At 42.5% G+C, this 26,788-nt stretch overlaps 1 protein-coding gene across 1 annotated transcript in view; it reads right to left on the bottom strand.

Annotated features, from left to right (window-relative positions):
* LOC134880238 (rho guanine nucleotide exchange factor 17-like) overlaps positions 1-26,788 on the bottom strand; it is a 55,297-nt gene that overhangs the window by 28,340 nt on the left and 169 nt on the right. The window contains 3 exon segments of the mRNA XM_063907029.1: positions 21,275-21,456; positions 21,459-24,354; positions 24,356-26,650. Coding sequence (XP_063763099.1) covers positions 21,275-21,456; positions 21,459-24,354; positions 24,356-26,551 — 5,274 coding nt within the window. The 5' untranslated portion in view covers positions 26,552-26,650.

Here is a 26,788-nt window from a genome sequence, read left to right as displayed (position 1 = left end):
GCTGTGATGGCTGTTGCATGTGTGTGAGAGAGAGTGCACAGGTAACTAGATCTACATGCATGCCCTTATGGGATGGTGTGAATATTTTTGCTGTGTGTGCGTGACGTTGTGTGTGTGTTTTGTGGTGTGTGTGTGATAGAGAGAAACAGAGATATGTGTGCTGTGACAAGAGTATTTGTCCCTGAGAGATGAGGCTGAGGTAAACGCACTTACACACACAAGTGACCGTTATAAGGTCGAAGCAACAAATGAAGCCAAGAAATTATGACTTAATGAGCACACAGCGTATTTGATTCATGAAAAGCTGCATGTAATGTCACAGTAGTTCATAAAGTTTTGTAACAACATACGGTGGATGATGGTTCAAGACTTCTCTATGACTTTTAGGCATTGCTGGGTGGCCGAAATAGAGTTAGGAGTGAGTGTTTAAAGAATTTCCTTGCAACAACAACGTTATATAGTAAGTCGGACCTTTGTATGTTTTATACTAAGTTTATTGCCCTTTTCAGCTCAACAGGAAATGTATCAGCCTTCTTAGCCAGAAAACATTACAGTGATACAACAGGAGGAGCCTTCGATCCACTCTACATCTTTTCCAGTCCCACCGCAGCCTGACAGAAAGACACTCCATCCACTTCCTGTCCAGTAACCTATCCCAAAATGCACTGAGATCGAGAGATAGCCATCAGCCACAGAGACTAGCCTTAACCCCAACACCACTCCGGAAATACCTCCTCAGTGTCTCTCCTTCTCCCACCCAATTTGTACTTTCTTCTTCCCTCTGTCATTTTTTTCTTCCTCAGATCTTTATGAGAAATCCTCCCATCTCTTTCACACAGCCTCAGAAAGATACAAATGTTTATCCAAAGTCATTTATAGGCCATTTACCAGACTTACAGGGTACTTAAAGAGACTGTCAGTTGGATTTCTCTGTAGAAAACGGTCTCACAAAAGATGCACACAGTGATAACGTTGGCTCCAAAGCAGCGCTCAGACATGCTTTCTCACCCAGAGCGCAGTGACATGTATAGCGGTTTGAGACTTTGAGCGGGAAAAGGAGGAGTAGAGAGAAGAGACAAGCACAGATAAAGAAAATGCTATGGCAGAAAAAAACAAGAAACCAAAAAAAGAAATCCAGACTGCGAAGACAATTATCAGACTGTTATAGTTAGCATTTTCGCAAGCAGATTGTACATTTATAATACGTCAGTTTAGTCGAGACTAAACACTACACTGTGGATTAACCCATTTGCTCCCAGTCCCACTTCAGACTTTTCTGCACCTTCCTACTCCCTCTTACTCCCCCTCATCCCTCTTTCTTTCCATCTCCCCTTTTATCCTTCTATCCTCAACATTCCTGACCCCTCAGAGCCTAAAACCCTCACATATGTGTATATATGTGGGCCTATGGGTTAGGTTGGCTGGTAAAGCTACAATAAATCAAGCGTCTTTTTACAGCTTTAGGCAATCAAAACATGAACAAAAAGTTGAATGGAGATCAACTTTGAGGAAAATGGTGTAAGAGAATATGGAGCAGCTTTGAGAAGATTTACAATAATGACAATGCTGAAAACTTTACTGTAAATGTGCACCACAGGCAGCAAAAAAGCTGTCTGAACTCAAGTAACAACACATACAAACAGGGGAGTGACACAACAATGCACCTCAACAAAGACTGATCTCATGACAGGGTGTAACCCGGGAGAGTTATTGCAGATGGAGTCACATCATCCTTATAATGTTTCAAAAATCCCCATGTCAAAAAAAGTTTTAAATGGGAGAAGGAATGCAACTCTTAAAAAGCAACTCCAAACTATTTTGGAGGGAGGAACAATACATCTGCCCTGGCAATTATTTCTGACAAGTCTTTTGAACTTCTGAATATGCCACCACACTCAGCTACAATGTCGTTTTGTACTTCAGCTACATTGCAGCTGCACGGGTTGGGGAATAAGAACGCTGTCAGCACAATTTGCCAGGACAAAGCAGGATTCTTAGACTCATGTTTCACTGAGTAACTTTTACTGTTGAAGCTAGTTTTCAGAAGATGCTGGGCTAAGTGAAGTGATATTGAAAGGTCCTTTGGGAGATATTATCCTTATTTCATCTTGGACAAAATAGAAGTGCACATTTTCACGACTATAGGGAGTCACCCTCCTATAGTCTCACATATTTTTCTCACACTCTCAACTTCACGTGACACTCTTAGCCTTATCAGTTGGTGTTACGCTTTGTCTGATCTCTGCTTCACACTGAGCAGTAGAGTGCAGTGATTTAAAGAGCTCACACACACTTCCCAAGCTAGTCCAGGAACTCAATCCTTTTTATAAACTGCTCCTCTGCAGTACCAGAAGAGGAAAGTGATGAATGGTTTGATTTGAGTGACTGATAAAGTAAAAGGCCTTTAAAGAAAAGACATCGAAGCTGCACTTCTTTTCATTTCAATGAAAGCCTGGTGGTAGGGTTGCACACAGCCTTGTAGGCAGCACTGGGTGGCAGTCACACGCCCATGACAGACTCTTTTTTTACATAGCAGACCAGAGTGCTTGCAGCTGTGTGATTCTACCTATGCATGCTCAGGAGCTGGGGTTTTCCCTTTAAAAAGAGCGATTCTTTTGAGACTCTTTCAGGACTCTCTGAGAGAAAGTCAGGTGAGGTGGGGAAATAGAAATGAAGCAAAAGAGATGCAGAGGGATCAGGCTCTGTTATTGGACAGTGAGTTGCTATGTAACACTGGTTGCCACAGAAACATCTAAATGAAAGAGAAAGTGTGAATGAAGAGGACATTTCAAGAAACATAGAGCGCCTCATGTTTAGCACAGACACACCCAAAACATTTACCCTGCAGTGTCACAGTGCAGAGCTGCGTCATGAATCTCCTAGCAACAACATCTGGCCCCATCATGGAGGTCAAACTGACTGTGAACCACTATGACACATTATACACAGGCTGGAAAAATATGCCTGGAAGATTTTGTCAAGGTAGAGCAGGAAATATACCGAGGAAAGTGGGGGTTTCCTAGTTTATATTATTACAGTAAACTCATGGTATGTCTTAAGTCTCTTCTCTAACATAGATACAGCAAATAGAGCATTGGTTTATTCTAGAATATAAACAATACTAAGAGTCTGTAGTCAGGCTAGCTTTTTTTTTGGTTTTCGTTTTGGAAAAGTTATTGGAAATTCCTGGTACTTTTTTTTTAGCACCACCTCGGTTAAGGTTACAGAGAGCTGAGCAGATTCCAAAAGCGCCTGGTAAAACTGTGTCGACCACTCATTGGTCCATTGATCTAAATCTTCATGTTAGGGGACATCATGCACAAACCTGGGATTTTAAAAAAAGCACGCCACATTGTGCTATAGTGTCCTAACATTTTCATAATGACAACATGCTGTATGTTCAGTGCATTCGTGGTTTTGGGTGAACGTGTTAGCATGCTAGCATTTGCAAATAAATTTGACTCAGTGTTGAGAAAAGTTTAAGAATCACCAGAGTTATTCAGTCCTTCTGTAGGTACGAATAGATGTAGCAAAATGTAGGGTAATTTATCCAACATTAAGTCCAAAATCACATGCATAGTCCATTCAGCAAGAGAATAACAAAAAAAAGGTCACAAGCCTGTGGGGGGCAGTGCTATGATCTGGGGTTGCTGCACTTGGTCTGGTCTAGGTTCAGCAACGTTATGCGCCCAAAGAAGGAGGTCAGCTGACTACCTGAATACACTGAATCCATCGGGCTCAAATTGTGAAAGAGTGGTTCAGGGAGCATGAGACATCATTTTCACACATGGATTAGCCACCACAGAGTCCAGACCTGAACCCGATTGAGAATTTCTGGGATGTGCTGGAGAAGACTTTGCGCAGTGGTCCGAATCTCCCTGTCATCAATACAAGATGTTGGCGAAAAATGAATGCAAGACAGAAATAAATGTTGTGACTTTGCAACAGCTTGTGGAAATGATGCCACAGCGAATGGGTGCCGTAATTAAAGCTAAAGGCGGTCCAACGAATATTAGAGGGTGTGACCTTTTTTTTGGCCGGCCAGTGTATAATCAATTATTTTCCTAGCTAATTTTTTATTGCAACAATGGTAAATGTCAATGTAAAACAAACACGTAAGCTTGCATAAGGCTATGTGCTGAAAGAGTGATGGTAAACATTAGAGCTACTTCATGCTTGCCATCTTTGTAAACATAAGAAGTCATGATTGAGGACCACCCTCCCATGAGTAGTACTCCAATTTATAAAGGGAAACATTTTCTTTATATTCTCCACACACACACACACACACACACACACACACACACACACACACACACACACACACACACACACACACACACACACACACACACACACACACACACACACACACACACACACACACACACACACACACACACACACACACACACACACACACACACACACACACACACACACACACACACACACACACACACACACACACACACACACACACACACACACACACACACACACACACACAGGATTGTTTAGAACTGCTCACATGAAACAGTCACATTCCACTACATCTGCACACAGACAGACACACAGAAGCCACAGGGGGTGCTTTCTGTCATCTTTACTACACATTAACCCCAGTGTTGTCAAATTATTCACTTACTGTATCATACTTGAACTCCTAGTTAACACTTTTGTCCCATCTATGGGGGTACATATCCAGGTTAAACCAACACAAGGAATCAAAAACACAAACAAAAAAAGGTTATTTTGAGAGGTAGTTTACGGTAAAAGATGACTCAATGATTCAACTTTTTACCCCAAGTTCTGTTGGTTTCCCACAAGAACCTCACATAGCTAAATATTGATATCAGTGGTTAAGATGCACAAAGTAGTTTTACAATTTGTGGGTCAAGCCAAACCACCGAAAACACATTATGAAATGTCAAACACTCATGGGGTCGCCTGCAGGGCTCAGTCTCTGCAAAACATTTCTAAAGGCAATGTGTCTGCAAAAACACATTCAATAACACTGACTAACAGCCATGCAGAAAACAATTGCTTTGTCACATTTTATCAGTGGTAGTGGAAGTGCTCCTTTGTTTGCCTGTACTCCAGATTCTATTTGTACAGGGGCTGGTGAGCAGTGGGACATTTAGTTAATGTGTACTTATGAGAAAAGTCGAAGAGGAAAGAAATAGTTTAGAATGGTACTGAGAGAGCTTTCCAAAAACTGGGTGTGTATTTCTCTGGGAGAAATGGCAAGACAGTTTCGGACTTGGTGGGGGGCAAAGTATGAGAACACAAGGAGTGGGATAAGAGAGGAAACTAAAACCACAGATGATAGCCTGAATAAAGAAAAGGAGAACTGCCAGCAAACGTTAGGATAGCCAGAGAAAATGGAAAAAAAGGGAGAGAAGAAAAGAGATCCCCTGTTTCGACCCGGCCCAATTCCCTCTCGCTCTCTCCTTATATGGCAGTGTTGCATGTGTGTGTGTGTGTGTGTGTGTGTGTGTGTGTGTGTGTGTGTGTGTGTGTGTGTGTGTGTGTGTGTGTGTGTGTGTGTGTGTGTGTGTGATACGGGCTCAGTCCCAGTGTTGCTCTCAGAGGGAGCGATTAGATCAGCGAGTGCACACTGACTAAATTCAAACTAAAAGGTTCCTTTCCTCGCCATTTATACACTGCCGCCCAGCTTTACAGCTTTCCAAAAATCCCCACCCCATCCTCCATTCTGTAGCACTTTAAAATATCTATGGCATTCAAAAGACAATTCATAAAAAAGTATACAAAGTATTTAACATTAATGTAAAAGGATCTCATTGAGATTTTGAAGTTTTATCAAAAGTTTTTTCTTCGTTTAAGTCCCTTTTACAACAAATTATGAATCATTTTTAGTCTCAGGAGAATTTGAGGAAAACTACATTTTAATCTTTTAGAGGCGGAACAGGAGAAGAAGAAAAAAGATGAGATTACATCACAATCAGCCTGTTTATGGCTATGGCTCCTCAAAGGAGACAAAAATAACCCCTGGGATCTCTCTGTCTCGGAGTGCAAGGAATCATAAGAAGCCAGAGTCCTCTCATTCTTTCTTTTCCTCTCACTCTCTTTTTTTATTTCATCTTTCCCTCCCTCCTCATTGTGCTGCTCTGCTTCCCAGAATGCTCTGGCCTGAGCCCAAATGACAGGAATGCAGGAATCCAGGTAGCATGTCTGCATGAACACACACACAGCAGACAGGAACACACACAACGCATCAATCTGCACAAGTAGGGCTATACTGTACATGTACATACATATCTGTAAAGACCATAAACAGTGAGAGAAATATGTGACCTGTGTGACTATTTTGTCCAGAAATATGTTCTGTTTAACAGAAGTAGGCAACAGCTGGCCAAGCACTGTACACGTTATTAAATACTGAATGTGTCCTTAATTTTACGCTACATCAAATATTCATAAATGTTTTTAAATGGATGTTCACCCGAGCCTAATTGATGACCTCAATGCTCAGACAGCATCATCATTTGACGGATTGAAAACGTAAACATGTAAAAATTCTATCTGTTAGAATTAGAATTTCATTTAATGTGCAGTACTACAATGTCAAGGAAACTGCAGTATTGGCCAAAATTTAAATCAACAAATCCTCCCAATTAAACGACCAAATACGTCTTTTGCCCTTGCCCTCTCTAGAAAGACACACAGAAGGACTCAGAACAGGGTAGACAACAAATTCAAATGACAATTAATGTGTTTTCTGGTGGGAAAGCTACCAACCCCTCCCTTCTCTCACGCAATCTTCCTCCCTCTTCCTCTTATCTTGTCATTTTTTCTTTCCCTCCCCGTCATGTCAGTCCTATCTCACAAAGAGAAGCAGCAAAAGAGAGAGGGACAGAGGGGGAAAGAAAAGTTTGTTTTTCCGGAGGACAACATTCCCAGGCCTGTACCATTCCTCTTACTATTAATAGAGCACAACACACACACACACACACACACACACACACACACACACACACACACACACACACACACACACACACACACACACACACACACACACACACACACACACACACACACACACACACACACACACACACACACACACACACACACACACACACACACACAGTTATGTTGTGGCTCTGAATACGAACATACATTCTTACAATTACCTCAGATGATAAATAATATTAAGGCTAACGTGAGTTAAATGTGATTCACACTGTCCTTTATTACAAGGTTCGGCCACGAGCCTAATCACATGATTTATTTTACATATTTTTATCTCATTGAAAGTCAACTAACCTTATGATCTAGGAGTACACTGCGGCAAAGTCAGTGTGACATCCACCCAGTAAGCCAGACAGACAGAGCTCTTCCCCCTCCTCCACGGTTTACAAACTTTCCTTCTTTTTTTTCTCGCCCGACTACAGCCTGTCATATAGAAGACAAGTTGCTGTCGTGTAACCAGCTGTTAACTGTCTGTTTGGTTAATGCTTGTAGTGTGTAGCTGCCACAGAGGTGAGACAGGGGTGAGCAATGAGAGGTGAAAAGGTCTGGAGGCTGCTCACCTTAAACTGCAATTAGAGGGACTTTTACAGAGCTCAGTACCTGAGGTCATATTTATGGAGCTGTGAACAACGCCTTGGTGTTTGCCATCCAAGAACTTTACAATGTGTCTTGCACAAAAATAAACCAAAAGGGAGAGAAACATATTTTGTGTATAACTCATGCAGTAACTGTAAAGTTTATCTTTCATTAGTTTGTTTAGTACCTGACATCTACATTTTATGGATGGGAATAACTGTATTGTGTGTATAATATAAACTTTCAAGCTTTACCTAATTAGTTTACATAAATATTTATACGAGTTTGACTAGGGTTTAGAGTTTCAGTTTACAAAATGTTTAAGATGTAAAGACAATCAAAAGATGTACCAAAGTAAACTGTGTGCTGGGACTTACATTGCACATCTTATTTAAGCAAAACTGTGCACTATTATAGGCCAAGTACCAACATCCTAAACTACATTATCCCACAAATCTAAAGCAGGCGTCTTTACACGCAGCTTTATATTTTACCCACTCTTATCGGATTCATTTTCAGAGACAGACGGTTGTTATAATAAGGAATCAAGAGCGCAGCACTCAGAAGTATAAACAAATTGACTGTGGTACAGTTCAGCTTGTCAATGTAATGTCCCTCTGACTCATGTTTACACTGTCAGACTCTTAAAATGTCATCATTTTTGTTAATGGATTGTGAGAGCCTGCTTTGCAGCTGATGATTCAAGAATAACATTGATTGATTATCTAATGACTCCTAATCATGAAGAAAGGAAAAGAATAACATTAATGCAGTTAGTTGAGTATGACATCACTAACTGTCATACTCAACATGGACACCACATCATAATGTTAATAATGGTTTAATAGTGGCTGCTGATGATACACCTTATGGGAATGCATGCGCTGTTTGTTGACATTTTAATTTCATCAGGGCTTTTATATTTTTAGGTCTGCCCTGCTTACAGGCATACAAGCACACACATGCACACACAAATACACACACTCATACTGAGTCGAGGGAGTCTTTTAGCGCTGAAGTGTTGTTCACTCTGTCAATAAGATCCAGATGTGAGCTCAGTGGGAGAGGGGTTAAAAATAGAGTGAGAGAGGTGAGAGAGACAGAAAGAGAAAGATGGATTCAGGGTCAGAAACAATGATCTCAGGGAGTTCAAAAAGTATTAGAGCAGACAGACTGATGAGGTGAAAACAAAGGCGGGGCGGAGACGTAAACTTGTTTTATTGTACCGACACTTTTTCTCCTTCTTCTTTCTCCAAAAACAGAAATACTAGCCCCTCTGATGTCACCACATTCCTACGGCAACATACGCACACACACCCGTCTCACATACACGGTTGCCATGGGTGAAAAAGAATACACATAGGGGCACCAGCATCTTTCTCAAGCCTGGAAAAAAAGTCCACAGCCCCATCAACATCTGAATACAGTGCCAGTTGTTCAAACTTTCTTTTTTTACAGCAGTGGAGTTCCCAGTGTCTTTTTGCTCTGACAAACACATCAGGGCGGTAATGTGTGTGTGTGTGTGCGCCTGTGTGTGTGTGTGTGTGTGTGTGTGTGTGCGCGCGCGCGCGCGCAATGGTCAAAAATGCCTCCTTCAAACCCACTTCCTGCCCTGCCCTCTCAATGAAGACAATTATGGTTCTTGCAAGAAAGGATAACGCAGACGAAACAGCTCCTTAAAAGGCAGGACCCATGTTGTCTTCACCTCTGCACACATTTTTCAAATTAAAAGCCAATACTGCATGTTTTAAAAATACAAAGAATAGGTTATTCTGTCTGTATGATGGAGTGCAGAGCTGAAGCCATTTATTATCTTCATGGCAGTTTTGCTTTATTAGAAAGAAGAGAGTGACATGGATAACAGGCCGGGTTTAGTGTGGCTTTCTACTTACACAGATTATGCTTCGGCCACATGAACCCTGATGGTAGCATGACCAACAAGATATCTTAATAGCTAGTTATATTATTAGGGTGACTCAAATCTAAACGCAGGGTCAAAAGATTAAAAAAATCGAATATTCAGAAAAGAGACAAACGTTATGTTTGTGTGATAACCTGAGATAAAAACGTAACAGGTTACAAGATTAAACACAAGGGAGGTGCAAAACAAATGATTTGGACACCAAAATAATCACTATAAGGCACTACTCCTTCCCAAGCCAAGCCAATGATTTGAAACGTCAAGGTCAGATAGGGAATTATATTTAGAAACTTGGCTTCTTCTTATTGCAATGGTTTGTCTGCTCAGCCTTCATTCACAACCTTGTAACTTCTCTATAACACAACAGACATGGGACCAATATGACGTGAATATACTGCAGCAAAATGACAATGACTTCTATAATGGGTGTGTGAAAGGTTTCACACCCACTGTTTTCTGTGCCCATTTCACCTTTAGTTGTTGGACTATTGGTTTGGACCATAGCATTTTGCCAAAGGCTTGTTTGGGTCCCTATATGGCAATCATTCTGTTGCTTTTATTACACTCTAGCTCAGTTACCAAGATTTAGTCCTAGTCAACCAATCATCCATAAATCTTTGTAGCACAACCTCAAATACTTTCCCTTCTCCTTTCACAATACTATTTCAGAAACACACAATTGAAAGGCCAACTGGTGAATAAAATGTTTGGAGGAAAAACAATCAAGCCTAGTTGAATATAAGAAGCCTATTGAGGAGTGAAGAAGGACTACATTGTTTTAGAAAAGACTGAACCAATTACCCACAACCCCCCAGCTGTCACTCTGTGATGGGAGCTTCATGTGATCCCTTCAAACATACCTTTAGAAACACACGACACACACACTAACTCATACCTCCAATCTCCAGATAAATGGCAGTCATCATCATTAACCATCATCATTGCCATAGTGATTACCGCTGTTATATCTGGCAAGGGACAGCCAAGGGACAGCAGGTCAGCAAACAAAAGATGCAAACACACACATGCAAACATTTATACACACATTAACAATCCAACCGAGATCAGTTACATAAGCAGTGACTGTGGCTTCCAGCACCAGAAATGTTTATATACTGTTGGGGCAAGTTCAAGTATTTCAAATTAACAGGAGTATGCATGCCAAAATGAAATCCTGACACACACTGGAAATGTTTCTACAACTCCATCACTCATGATGACACATACATAATTGATATAGCTGAGCATAGCAAAGACTGAAAGCAAGGGGAAAGGGATATCCTGACTAACACTAAGTATAGCATTATATAAAAAATGTTTTAATCTGTACAAAAATCTAAGTTAAAAAAAATATTCATTAATAATTCCTTTTTTGTCGATCATCTTGCAAACCCTTAGATGCTCTTGTGACCCCCAGTTTGGAAAACCTCTGTCTTACAGGATCTATAACCCGATTGGACATACAATCTGCCGCATTATAGTACGATTTAATCCGATGTGTTTCCAAGAAACACAACCTAATCAAGGTTATGAGTGAAATAACACATTCAAACAAACCATTTACAGTCACACTGACACTCTCAACAACACACTACAATCGTAGAAAAACAAATGGAACTGATATGTGTAACATTGTGACTCAAGTGAAATGTAATGGCGTCTTATCACAAATGTTCTCACACTGAAGCCAACAGTTTAGTTCACACACAGACTGCTTAAACACTAGTTCATATTTATTTAAGACTAATGTGTTTTTCTAACCTTATCTATAAGTAATCCAAAAAGGAATCATCACTGTGTTTTGCTTTGATGGATCAGAAGCCAAAAAAGTTCTGAACCACTGACTCCGTTCAACATCACACATGAAAGCATTATGTTCATAAGCACTTATTAAAAACTTGCCATGAGCCTAACTTATAGATCTATTTCTTTGAAAGTGAATGTACGACCAGGGACAAGAGAGAGAAGGTATAGCTAGAAGCCCCATCATATTTTTATTTGGCATCACACAGAGTCCTGTCTACTTCTGTCTTTTTCCCCCTTGAGACACACACACACACACACACACACACACACACACACACACACACACACACACACACACACACACACACACACACACACACACACACACACACACACACACACACACACACACACACACACACACACACACACACACACACACACACACACACACACACACACACAAGTTTTCTCGGTTGAAGTAAGGTCAACATATTTTCAGGCTGACTCACAGTTTTGTGAAAACTCATTTTGGGACTAAATGTTTTAGTTAGGTTGATCGTCAGGGGCCAGAGTGATCTCAAACGCTCACCTGTGGGGGGGCAGGGAATGGAAACATGTCATTCTTTTGCACTTTAAGGAATTCAAAAACAAAGACTAGAGTTATGTTGATGGGTAAAACACATCATGTTATCAAATGACAACGTAGGGCTTAGATATTAAAGATGATAGCATACGATGAGTTAGACGAATGTGCTTTATGGCTGTCTCGTGCAAAACACATCTATAGGTTAATAAATATAATGAATCCTATGGAAATTTACACTCATTATAAATAGTTTGCAAAAGCCAAAGTGATACAATGTTGATATCCTTGCACTCCCCAACCATTGACATAAAACAATAGCTCGGCTAACCTATTTGTATCATTACTCTAAATACAGAGAATACATTATTTTTGAGGATTAAATGTATACGAAATACAAGCAGTGAAAAGGGGTTTTGTTAAATGTTCACTCTAGTCACCTGAAATCCATACTGCGCATGTCAAATGAAGACAAATATAAAAGTCACTATAGGAAAATATAACGTTTGACAAATGTGTTGACTTTTTTGGACTGAATTCAGCAAAAACCTGATCTGAACCATTACGGTAAAAATACAGTTATGTCATCTATTCTACGTGGCTTGGCTGAAGTAATGACACACCGGGGTACGCAAGGATGAAATCCACATAATAGAGGTGATGATGACAGCAGCATTGAGCTAAACATTACAGGAATTATCTATCTCTGATTCAACACAATCACTAACACACACCTACACGTTTAAATTATAAAAAGGTTCAATCCATAATAAGACAGCCCAACATGACATCCCCTAACTGGAACCACCTTAGCTTATGACACTCTTTCTTTCAACAAATCGAGAAAACGTAAATGTGACTCAAACAAACCAACACGATTTAAACTGTATCCCGTACAAACACACAGAGGACCGACACCACCTGCCTGTGAGGCTGCGTTGGCCTTAGCTGTTCCCGTCTCTCTTCTCCAGACAACCTCCTCCTCTCCCTGTGCCTTAATCCGAGATCCCAGTAGCCACTCCGGAACAACGCTCCGACACTTGGAGCTTCTCCCATTCCCATTCTGAAGAGATTTCCTCAACTGGCAGCTAGAGCATGATCCAAACCGGCGGACTGATGCCATAAGACAGACGAAGGTCAGGGGGAGAAAAAGACCAGGACAGAGACAGAGAAAGGAGGAAGAGGCCAAGTGTTTCTACTGTCATGTTTTCTCTGGGTGGCAAAAGACAAGCGAGAGAATAAGACTCAACGGTCCAGGCAACCCACACCAAGGCCTAAACCCTGTATAAGAGTGTGTGTGTGTGTGTGTGTGTGTGTGTGTGTGTGTGTGTGTGTGTGTGTGTGTGTGTGTGTGTGTGTGTGTGTGTCCGACCACGCTGTAAAATATGCTATGCTACACGTTGCACTGGGGACACAGTTGTACCATTGTGTTCTTGACTTGGGGAGACACAGGCAACATGTCCATGACTATCAGCCCAAAGCACATACACAAAATGATCATAACATAGGCATGCATTATATTGTGACTACAGACTGTCCCCTCTTTATAGAGTGTGTCTATGACAGTGTTGTGGCGTTTGAATAATACTAAATAATTCTATTCTGTATATCTATGTGAAACAGAAAACACCTAAATGGTCGACAAAGTGAGCTTTGAGGATGTCTCGCTGTTGGGAAATTGATAGTAAAATATGTATTACCGAAAAGTATTACGAGAAAACTTGTTTGCTTTATGTGTGTTGAAAGACATTTTGCTGAAGCATGCGCTAGCCAGTTTCTTAAAGTTGTACAGAAGTGGGAGATAACGGACAAGGTCACCAGTCATATCGTGATCATAATATGTAGAACCCCATACCAGCATATACAGTAGTACACTTTATACAGAGGGGAAGCACATCGTCTCTCCGTGACGATGCTTTAATGTCAGAAAAATGTGTTGGACTTCATACAAATAACGTTTCAGAAATCATCAAAAACTATTCTGAGGTGTTTAAATAAAGTAAGACACCGTTTGCTACTGCATGAGTCCAGTGGTCTCCAGTCAGTGCAATACAGGTATCCCTTTTTGCCTTTTCTGCCATGCATGTTTCCAAATGAATTTGAGCATTAAGTGTAACATTGACAGCCCTTTTTATTTGATTACACATCATTGGGCTAGCACAACCACAAAGGGAGACTTTGCCTGCTGGCTGGTAAGTGCATTGTATGCTGGTGTATGATCCCAATATTGCATTTAATGGCTATTTCTAACTTCTTTTTACTGTGCAAAAACATAATATTGCCACTCATCAGACTATTAAATAACTAACTACTGAGAGGTAACTAATAGACCTTATCTGTAAGTTGTTATCCCTTAAGTTCTTCTAAGTATCTGTCACTTTTGTGTCACTTTTTGTGGCATGTAATGTTCTTGTTGCATTTTACAGTACTTTTTAATTAGCACCAGATGTTATGTAAACCTAGGTAATGCTACTGAGGACATGGCAGCCCACAGTGCAACGCTGCATTAGGTGAATCATCAATAAACTGAAAGTTTCACGTCAGACATCTTTGTGGACACGTGGGCTGCAGATGTATGACTCGGACAGAAAACTGCAGGGAAGTGTAACATGACAGAGAGAAACCTGCAAAAGATATACCGTACTGTATATATGGCTCGAACACAAACAATATTTAACAGATGACCCCGTTTTCAAAGCAGCGTAACAACCATGTGGGAACATTATTCATCATCCATTATTTATGACACACACACACACACTTTAGTATGTAGAAAGCTGCCTGTGCACACAAAAAAAGCTGAAATAGCAGCTCTGCTAGAAAGTGCTGTTTCAGAGAAGGCTTTCCTTACATAAGCAAACTGCTCTGTAATTACATTGGGTGGATCCACACAGACTGAGAGAGTTAGAGAGAGAGTCAGGATGGGAGCAACTGGGACAAGAAGTGAAGATAATAAAAAAACTGGAGAAGATAGAAGAAGAACCTAAACAGTCACTCTTCACAGGTTTAAACAGTTCTTTCTTTAAACTGGCAAGGCAATTGACCAGTGGTGGGCCGTCTGCTAGCCCCTTAACTAACAAAATAAAGTGTGTGTAAAATGTTTTTCTTGAATATTTAATTATAAGTTTCAATCGTATAATATCGTAAAATGACTAAATTAAGTAAATGTGTTGAGGCTGTACAGGACTTTCCTACATCAAAAAGTCACTTAAACACCTCACAGTTACTTTGGTTGGTGGGGGCCAGCACAACAAATACTGCTAGCCTTTTGTTGAAAGAGAACACATTTGATTTGTAATAAGCATTACTGAAAGATTCATCAGCCAATCAGATTTTGATGTTCAATGACAGTACGCCCCCTGGGCCTAGCAGCATGTCCTGAGCTACCCTAAACTTCTGTCGTGAACTTCCTTCACAGCTATAGATCGAAACAAATATGGCTGCCGCTGCCAGTGCTGAAGCAAATATTATTGCCAGCCTACGGAAAACGCCTCTTTTGGAGAAAAAAGTGCAATAATTTAAAAAGTTTAAAAATGTTGCGTGATGTTGCGCTATTCTGGGCCCGGGAGCAACATCGCGCAACATCGCGGACATTCCACTGTTTTGAGCACCCACCGGCAGAAACATAAATCGGCGCCTATGCATGAGACTAGTGCACAATGACACAAGTGTAATAGCAGATGACTTTCTTGCTTTGGCTGGAACAGAGACATGCAATATGTATTTATGTGCTTTTCAATTGTTTACTGAAGGCCCTCTCTAAACTCCCACGGTACGCCACTGCAATTGACAAATAAAAGGAATATATTAGAGAAGAGAAAATTAAAGATTATCAAAGCCAAACAAGAGCAAGGACATTAAGCAGTTTTCCCTCAGATTGTTTCTTTACTGTGTGAACATAGAAGGGCCCTTACCAGTACTCTTGCTAGGTCAAGGATTTAACCTGAATTAAAAGAGGTAAAGGTGATAGAAACAGATAGGTAGATGGACTCTCAGAGAGATAAGGAGTTGCAGGAAACATTATACTTGATTCTTCCTGAGAAAGGAGCAGCTGATTTCGGCTGGAAGCAAAAATATGAAGCGCAACCAACCTCTATACACACAGTTACACACAGATACAGTTATCTATCAAAATCACTTCTCCGAAATTGCCCTCTAACTCAAACCAAACAGGTCTATTATTAAATAATCCCCCCACACACTGAGTCTTACTAAGAGGAACACAAAACATTTGTGTTGTGTTGGTCCCAAAAGCAATATTGCGCTTGAGTTGCACAGAGACAGACGTTGCGCTGTGTGTATGTGAGAAGAGGACAAGATGGCTGGAGGTAGGGGATGTTTTCTTCACAAGTACTCTGCTCTCATAGGACCTTAGAAACAGAAACCATAGCAAACATTATAAAACAAATTATAGCCAACCAGTAAGATCTTTATACATGCCATCAACTTTACAGAACCACACCATCCTACTAGCACCAATGATCCATCTTTTCAGGAACGACCTTTCAGGTCCCCACTAGAAAAAGTTAACTCAATATGCCTAACATCAGAGGCTTCCTGTGTGTCATTGAAGCACCCAGATATCTGCAGTCTGGCCTTTTGATCCTCTGATTCATCCCACTTCTTCCCTCTCATCTGATGAATCATGGAGATCTCCAACCGGAACAAACCACATCCTCATCCTTTCATCTCTCCTTCACCTTTACCTCTCACAGCGGCCCTCACTTTTTGGACGTCAATAAATCTAGGTTGACCTTTGCAAGTTAAAAAAAGAATCCCCAACATCCGCACTATACTGTATCCTTTATATATGTGTATGCGGGGGGCAACGTGTCCTTTGAATTTAACTTTTATGTCTGTGTTCAAAAGAATATTGGATACGCACTGTATCATGTGGGAGAGAGGGTTTCTGCCCATCGAACCCAGAATGAACTGAGGAGATGCGACCCGGGGCAGGATGTGGTCAGTTCTGTCCAGACTCAGTACTGCCCCCCCCCCACTGTAATGAAAACTGCCTTTTATTCACAGACCAGGATACAGGAACTGTTCGAAAAACACCCACCGAAGACCATAAAATGTAATTACAAAGGGACTGGTTTTGACATCGGTGACTGTTAATTTCCCTCCTTCCTGCTAGCTTCAGAGAGGATAACAATGAAATGTGTATGTGTGTAAGAAAGGACATTTTTGGTGTCACACAACAGCTGAAACCAAATTTCAAAATTGCGACAAGGAAATAGGTGATACCAGTTGGTTAACTGTAGAAAGCAAATGCAGGAGAAAAAGTGACAAAGGAAGGGTGCCACTGGAGAGGAAGGGCTGGGCAGGGTGGTGTCATTTGGACAGATCACTCCACCACCACACTAAAGGCTCATTCTTCTTCTTCTCCAACATCCTACAGACTTTTCACCCACCCTTTTTCTAAGCAAAAGTCATGCAGCTAGAACTCAAACTGATCCACGAGCTCTAGTACTCAGAAGTTGAAGGACTTATAAACACATTGAATTGCTCCAGTCTGTTCTATCCCCGTGTTCCTTAAACTACTCGAGCCGGGAACTGAAGAAATCCTTGCTTAGTTATTACATACACGCTCCATCCCACAGTTAAACAAACTACCAGCCATCCAACCTTATCACAGCAGGTTTGGAACCCCAGACAGCTTCATGGTCATGTCAAAAGTCTATCATCTTAATTAACATGTGGTCAATCTCCTTTCCTCTTTATTTTGTTTCTAATAACTTGTCAGATAACTTGGTGATGGTTCATTTTTCACTATGTATTCAAACATCAATAAGACAAAATCAAACAAGCTCACTACTTCAGTATATCTACCCCCCTTACTGCTCCTCTGAGTCACAACTACATCTGGGGAGGACTGGGGTTGCAAGAGGGGAATGGAAGAAAAAAACCTAGTAGAGGTAAGGCATTTGATTCCATGTGGGTGGCCTGATAAAAACAAAGTTGGTCATAAATCTGAAGCTATAAACACTATGCTTTTAGACCTAATCCATGCAGATCACTGTAAAAGACCAACCTGTCTGTCTGCTTCTTTCTCCCATTAGCACTCCAGCTAGCACCCCCATTAACCCTGTACTGGCCTCTTCTACACGGTGAGCAGTAATGTGTGACATAGGAGAAATCATTATATGCAAACCAGAGCTGTGAGTAGACAACTGCCATTTGTTCATGTAAGGATATTCAACAAGTAAATAAAAACACATATTAATATGACTGGCTATCATTTTCAAACTACCAAACATTTGAACTGTTATATGTTGATCACTTTTGATTAAATGACAACAACAAAAAAATCCCTGTCTGTTTATCTTTATGGGGAAGATTAAGCAACCAGTGGAGAAGGAACGATAGGCCAGATTCCTGCTCTCTGATAAAGTAGCGGGAAGACACACACACACACACACACACACACACACACACACACACACACACACACACACACACACACACACACACACACACACACACACACACACACACACACACACACACACACACACACACACACACACACACACACACACACACACACACACACACACACACACACACACACACACACACCAGCTCCATTTGTTTTAATATCATTTTACACTGACTGGACGAACTGTGGTAAGATATTTTTCAGCGGAATAAGTGTGGACAAAACCAAGAAATTAATACTTTTGGTTTCATGTTTCAGTAATGGAGTCATCACTGTATTATTGATACGTGAAAATATATCCCCTTAAAATAATATTTTAAAACTAAATTCTCACATTTTAATTTACAAATGTCTATTTCAATGTTAAATAATCCAGGGTGAGGACCCAAACATTTGGGAAACAACATTCACTTTATCTAGTGAAGCAAAAAAGGTAAACATGAGTCAATTTAGGTCTTGTGGGTTTGCATACTTTAGTAATTCACATTAAAATGACCCTCAAATCAGTCTTTTCTACCATCTTATGCATTTACATCTCATTCCTTCACTCCCCCGCCTTCCACCATCATTTAATTCTCCAGCCCTCTCAGTTCTATTTTAATCTATTCTATTTTTAATTCTTTTAGGCAGCAAGTGTTTCCTTCCAACTCTCTTCTTTTCTTCTCCATTAGTCTGTGTCTCTCTCTACCTGACATTTGGCTCGGCAGCCTGCCTCACACCAAGACAAACGTTATGACCTCACGTCACTGCAATGTTCCAGAGACACAGACAGAGACAGCAAAGAGCAAAATAAGATGACATTGAGGAGGAATTTTTGGAGACTAATATTACAAAAATTAAGATGAGGTATGACCTGAAAATGTACATGCTGATAGTTAGCATTTTTCAGTGTCTCTCTCTCTCTCTTAGTTGGCCGACAACAAGGCAGAAAAGATAAAAAAAGGGCAAAAAGGAAGAGTGAATTAGCAAGTCTGTAATAAAGACAAAGATAAAATAAATGAGAGATTTTTCTGCAAGAAAGCTGGCATTGTGTTGAGGTTGAAACGAGCAACAATCAAGTCTCCAGAAAAGGAAAAAGCTTGTTCTTTCTTTCTTTATTTCTCTTAAGTTGTCTACGCTCCATTTTAGCTTGGCACAGTTATTGCATTCAGTTCAAATCACATAAGCACCTTCCCTTCGCACCAGAGCTGCAGGGCAGTGCTTTAAACACAGCATGTTGGCAAATCTCAGGGTTTGAACAAGCCATTGATAGATTCCAGACAAACAATACACTGACACACACACACACACACACACACAGACACACACACTGACACACACACTGACACACACACTGACACACACACTGACACACACACACACACACACACACACACACACACACACACACACACACACACACACACACACACACACACACACACACACACACACACACACACACACACACACACACACACACACACACACACACACACACACACACACACACACACACACACACACACACACACACACACACACAGGAAACCATTTTATAATACACACACAATGGAGTGCACATTTACACACACACGCCAGCCGGTAATTCTGGACATCATCAAACACTTTAGTAACCACAACAACTTCCCATTTCCCTTAACCCATTTCCTGTACTGCTGAGGTCACTTGCCAGCAACTGCTACTGTCACTACAGAAACAACGAAGGACAATGGCCCTGAGGAGTAAAAACAATGAAGACCAAGGCAATAGATGGAAGTAATATCAATGAGCAGCTTAGTAAGAGGATGTCAATGAGCAATAAGCTAAACCCTCATATTCTTTGTGTCCAAATTAAGACAGTCTAAAACCATCTACAGGCAACAGTTGGCCTCACAACCAGAGCAGAGCGCTGCATTATAGACCTGCGATAAAGAAAGCAGTCATGACTCAATGAAAGCAAAGCCTCGGATGATGTGTCTGCACTGCAACCTCTCCTGAGCTCAAGACAAGATGGTAATCCCAATGTTGTTTTTACTTTCTCCACACCTATTCAGAGTCTATAATGATTTTGACTCCAGGGAAAAGAGCTCCAGGTGAGTGTGTGCCGCACTTAGAGGTGTGTTATGAGTAAAGGTTGTACAGTATGGCAATGAAAGCAATGGCTTAGTTGCATTAATGTTTATAACTTGAGTTGCCACAGTTATAAAACCTTATAAACAACTTTGTTTTGATTGAACTGTGTTCAGGTTTTGACATTAGTTTAGTTTTATTGTACACAGTTTCTAGCATACTGTATGTTTAACTACCTCATTTTGTACCTAGTGGTGGTTTAAATAACATAAATACATTCTCAAAGTTGTTATGTATAATTATGATGATATGGATTATTGGTCAAAGCCCAATCATTAAACATTTGTATTGCTATGACATATCAAGCCAGAAATCTCCCAATGTTTAGACACTATTGAGTAAATGCAGCATCACAGACACATCCACACACACAATGTTTAGACATACTGCTTATTACAGCCTCTCTCTAAGACTCTATGATTCTGGCAAACAGACAATCTATACTGGATGAAACAAATAGATGAAAACAGAACCACACAGCAGGCCATGGTACACTCCCTAATGCCCTTTGTCTGCGATTTGTTTATTCAAACTAATAACATCCCCTGAAGTTTGTTTAACACTGTACAGCTTTTAATGGCTTCTGTATTGTAGTGCTGCTCCCAAATGCACTCTGAAATGTATCATATGGGTCCTGATTCACAGCACTTCATGAAAGCACAGACAAACACATGCACTTTTGGTTGCAGTGATATAACCATAGGAACAAGCCAACTTTACAGGACAACATTATGGGCAGTTTTAGGATAACTATACCTTCAAAAACATCTATCTTCCATTATTACACAAACCAAATGTAAAACTATAAATCATCAGAACAACAAAAGAGCATTGAACACACCAACCTTGCACACACTCACTCATGGCTTTAAAATGTTTAAAATGGACTCACCACTCTGGGTTTGGTCTTCTGTGGGATAGCTGGGGATGCAGTGTCCTCTTGGCTCTTCTTCTGTAGTGCAGCTTCTGTAATTCCACTGGTGCTGTTCTCGTTGGGTGCCTCTGAAGCAGACACTGAACTTTCTGCTCCATCCCTAGCTGCAGGTAGAGGCCCTGGGCCCTCAGCAGTGCTCAGTTCAGAATATATTTCTGGGTAACATCCTCCAGTGATGGGGCCACATCTCCTGGAGGCTTACTCGAGGTCTGAATGTCTCCAGTGTGGTGGGCAGCACGGCATTCTACTTCCTTCAGTGGCTGGAGTTGTGGAGGAGGGGAGATGGGGATGAAGGGTTCACTGGCATGGCGGACATGCTTGGGTCTGTTTTTGGGTTTAGAATGCAGTATGGGAAGGGGAGGAGTACGGTCTGTTAGGTAGCTGTGATCCTCCTGCTCTTCTGAACCCATTTCTGGGGGCTCAAATGGATCTTCAAGAGGGGAAAACTGGGCCGGCCTGTTAGGACGCTTTCTGGTGGGTCTGCGAACCATTCTAGGGGACAGAACCCCAGCCAGCTTCAGGTTAAAGTTAAACTTCTGAACTTCTGCCTCCTCTGCCCCTTGGTCTATAACATCATCATCTTCATTGTCATGGATATCGGAGCGGAGGGTACAATCTGACTTGGAACGAGCTTTCTTGACTATTTTTACATTTGGGTCTGTCAGTGTGTAATTAGGCTCCACTTCTGGCTCCCACAGTTCCTCTCTCTGCTCACTCAGGATAGGCTCACTACTGGAAGGTGGGATCTGACCAGGTTGATCCAGCTCACTGATAGGCTGAGTGCTGCCAATATGACCTTTGAATTGAGGGTCATTCTGGAAAAGTAAAGGTGCATCACTACGGCGACTGGGGTCACTCAATGACTTCTTCTTTGGAGCTTTGCCATTGCCATGATCATCGGTCATAAGTCTGTCCATTGCACCTGGCTCAGCTACAATGCTCCTGATCACCCCACTGTAGTCACGAACAGCCTCATCGCGTAGCCCGCCATCACTGTAAACTGACAAGTCACTGGCCACACTGCCCTTGTATTCTGACAAATCGTCCCCAGCAGAGCACTCTGTAGCACCTCCCCCTCCTTTGACAGATAATGATCCCAACAGGTTGCTGTCTACGGAGGAAAAGTTGTTATTCCCTTCTTCTGACACTGAACAGCGCCGCTGAGGCATTGGGTCACTGAGAGAGCGGTAAGTGCTTGACTCCCCATTACCAACGGCTGCCATTGTAGACTCTGCATTACTGCCATTACTGGAATCAGAGCCTGTGTTATTACCAGAAGGGGAGAATTTGCGCCTTCGACGGACAGAACTTGGTGTCGCAGGGGCTTCCAGTCCACCTCCTCCTCCTCCTGCAGTGCCTGCTGACCTCTGCGACACTGTGCAGTTGGTGTTGACCTCTTCAGTGGTAGTGTTAACATTGTTGATAGCAGCATTGCTGCTCAGCTCCATGAGGATGCAGTCACTCTCAGTCGTACGGCCAGGATCAGCCAAGGAAGGAGTATCACTGACTTCATTCAGACTATTTGTACAATTGATGCTGTTCTCCGCAATCTCTTCTGTCTCTGGCTTAAACCCATCCGCATCATGTAGAGCCGATTGCTTCCATAAGGTGACAGGTTGCCCTAGTACATCCCTAGCAATTCTTGACCCCAAATGAACCCCTGCTGACCCAAGGAATGAACTCTCAGAGGGATCACTCGGGCCTGTCTCTGGCTCTGTTACGATCCCTTCGTCTGTTAAACTGGACTCATGGCCTGAAAGTTCATCCACAGAGCGTTCGTAGAACATGCTTTCCTCTGAGTCGCCCTTCAGTAAGGCTCTCTCCGTCTCTCTGCTCTGTCTCTTTGTGTTCTCCCTGTGCTCTGTGCCCCTGCTGTTTAGTTTCTCCAACTGCATACTTTGTCCATCCCTCTCACTCCTCTCCCTCTCCCTGTTCTCGCTCTCCCTCTCATGTTTATCCCTGTCTTTTGTGTTATTAAACTCAGGCTCTTGATCTGTCCTTGCCTTATCCGTAATGCTAACTCCTGCCTTCTCCTTCTCCTCATTTGTTTTCTTGAACTTGAAAGATTCATCCTCCAAATCATCTTCATCTTCTCTAGTACTCATCTGGCAGATATCTCGAATGACCTGCCTGGCTTCCTGCACATACCTCTCCTGCAATGGAGTTGGCATCCTTTCCTCACTCTCATCATCAAATCCATAATCTCTCATTCTTTGTTCTCTCCCAACCCTAAAATCACCCCCATCACTTTCTACTTCCCTTTCTGACACAGACACCCTCCCTCCATCACCCTCTCCATCCAAATCAAGCTGCTGCTCAGAGGAGCTCCTTTTTGTGGCGCCACCTGTCAAGTAACACCTTACTGCTGCTTTGGGTTTGTCTGAATAAGTGAAGGATTTTGCACGCCGCAGGGTGGCAGTCAGGTCTTTCAGTGTGGGCCGACAACCAGAGGGTAGCAGGGTCCCACCATGAGGAGTCCGTGAGCCCATCCTGTAAGCTGGTGACCCTTCCACGACCCCAGATTTGTCTCCACTCTTTTTCCGCACCTTGAGATCTGACAGATCAGATTTCAAAAAGGTCAAAAGGGACATAGTTTCTAAGGTGATATCAGGGTTGGACATGGATATTTGGTTTTTATCATTATCATCTACCCCACCTGTTGTCCTACTTGAATTCATGGTCTCACCATCCCTAACCCCTGCTGATGCCACGCCGTCTCTGGAAAGTTTACCAGAGAGGGTGACTGTAGGCACAATATTTGGGCGCACCCATACAGGGGGATGGGAGAAATTATCCCCATGGCCAAAGCTTGGGGAGCGGTACATGGTAAAATTCCCATGGTACGTTTTACTCAGCATGGAAGAGGATGCAGCTCTGCTAGTGGGGCCTCCTTCTCTGTCGCTGACAACAAACATATTTGCTGCACGGTTGGCCGAGCCAGCCTGGTCCTCCTCCTTCAGTGTCTCAGTGCTGGAGTATCGGCTGCTGCAACGCGAACCACCAGGACTGGAAGCAAATGGGGGGATATTGACCTTTGAACACTCGAGATACACCAGGAAGTGTTGTGGATGTCGCAGTTGAGGAGATGCGCTCCCATTGCTGCACCCTGGCTCTGTTACTGTTACTTTTCTGTTCTCTTGCCGAGTGGCTCCGAGATATTGGTCCTGCATGAGCTCCACATGTGTTTTGCTGGCGGTGCTTCTCTAAGTGCTCCATTGTCATGGCTGTGTCACTGTCAGTGTCTTCTGATTCGCCATCATGATCACCATAATCATCACGGCCTGCTGCAAGAGCAGCTCCACTGACCTTCTTCTTCTTTCTCAGTGAGCGTCGTCGCACTGCCTCTCGAGTGTGGGGGCCTAAACAACCAGGGCTGTCCTCCTCACTGCCTGAAGACCTGCCAATGCCCTTAGCACCACACCAGCCATTTTTACTGCGGGACAAATAGCTACTTCCTCGCTCAGTGCCACACTTTTCACCTGCTCTGTAGGAGATGGAAGGAGCAGGGCCAGAAGGAACACTCCAACTGCCTCCTCCAACTTTTCTTCTTCTGTTGTGCTCCTCCTCTTCGTCTCCAGAGCTGAACCTCCAGCGGGAGCGGAGGGGGACAGCTACTTTTGCTGGGGCTTTAAGCTCGGTGGAAGGAGCTACAGTACAGGAGGAGGAGGTAATGGATTTATCTAGAGTTGGAGCAGAAAAGGGGGAGGAGGAGGTGGGGGCTGGTGCTCTAGAGGAGCTATGTGAGGAATGTAAACTATCCCTGGGCAGCCCGACCCCCTGTCTATCCCTTCTCTCCCTCACTGAGGACCGCTGAAGAGAGGAGGAGCAGGAGGAGGCGTCCAAGCTTCCCGATTGACTCGAAGACAAAGTAGCAGGGGGTTGAAGGTCAGGGCTGGGGTCAGATGTCAACACTGTTGTCCTATGGGTCTTATGGGGAGCCTCTGGCTCAGGACTGGGACTATGAGATCTGTATTGAGATGGGTTAATCCTTTGGTAGTGACTACCCTTAGTGCACCCGTGAATGCTACTGCTGCTGCTGCTTTGGAAAGTATTTCTGCCAGGAACGTTGTTGTTATTAGAAGTTTGTAACTCTAAGTCAGTCTCCTCCTCCTTGTTCGAGTACTGCTGGTTGTAAGCTTTGGGATAAAGGTCCATACTGTGACAAAAAGTATCTTTAGCAGGGCTGCTTTCTCTGCTTTTTGCTGCAGCTATGCATTTGCAATGCGAAGACAGGCTACAGGGTTCATTAGCAGAGCTGCAAAGCGAGAGTTTGTCACTTCTATCTGAGAGAGAAACACAGTCACTGGGGCTAAGTTCCTCTTGGTTTCCTCTATGAGCTGCTTTTAAATTATCATACGAGTCAGTATTGTGCTGCTGCGTAACATTGCCTTGTCCTTCATCAAAAATCTGTCTAATTTTAGTGACACTGGGCCACTTGTCAGAGTGCAGAGGAATAAATTCACTGTGACGTGCAGAGAGATAGCTTCTGTGAGATTTACAGGGTGAGGGAACCCCTCTACTAACAACATCATCTTCCTCATCTGTATTCAAAGTCTTTCTGGGATCAGAGGGACATGCATTTATCTGTGAATAATCTCTCTTACCAGAATTGCTGTCGGTGGATAAACTTGAAAAAATCCCCTTCTCACTTTTCTTGTCCAAGTCCGAGCCTGACACGGAGTCAGTATCAGAGTGAAACTTTTGCACTTTATTGTCTATCAATGTCTCAGCGGTAGTAATATCACAACCGTGGAAATATACCCCACCGCTGTCTTCGTGAAAAGATTTACGAGGAGACCCGTCTCTCCTGGAACAACTTTCCCGGGGAAGAGTGCTTCTCCCCCGCGTCACAGCTCCACAGTCCCCCGGTGAGGCTCTGTGCGTTTCTGTAGAGCTGCTGCTGCTGCTGCTAAACTTCTCAGTGAGCTGTCGGATGGATGGCGAAATAGAGGAGTGAGCAGTGGAGGAGCCTCTCTTTGGGTCTGCGGTCAGGAGGCCGGCAGTGGTGGTGGTGGTGGTGGCAGAGATTTTGGAAACTTTTCTTGACACACTGAGGTTACGCGTCGCCAAGTGCTGTTCTGCTTTGCTGGGCTCCGGGGGAAGGGCGACGCCAGCAGCCTCCAAATCGTCTGATTTGTTTTGTTGGTGTTCACTGCTGTTGGTGCTCCAGGAACCCACTTTTTTGAAAGAGACGCTGCGATAAACAGCTGAAGTTTTCCTCTCTCTTTCTGCCATTGTTCATGTCTCTCTTTGTTTGATTTCACACAAGCATTTCAACTCCACGGATATTACAGATCTAGGCACCTTGTTGAGTTGTGGTCCATTTCCCCCCACCTAGCATGCAACAATCAAAAGAAAACAAATTAAAAACGTAAGTGTTGGCAAATCTTCAAAGTGCAATGAAAAGATGTAAAACAATCGATAGACTTTTGAGTTAGAAGCCTAACTGTGCTGCTCTGTTATCAACACTTA

Source organism: Eleginops maclovinus, chromosome 18, assembly GCF_036324505.1.
Source record: "Eleginops maclovinus isolate JMC-PN-2008 ecotype Puerto Natales chromosome 18, JC_Emac_rtc_rv5, whole genome shotgun sequence".
Lineage (NCBI taxonomy): Eukaryota > Metazoa > Chordata > Actinopteri > Perciformes > Eleginopidae > Eleginops > Eleginops maclovinus.
Note: the sequence above shows the minus strand (reverse complement) of the source record. Positions and strands in the feature narration are given on the sequence as shown.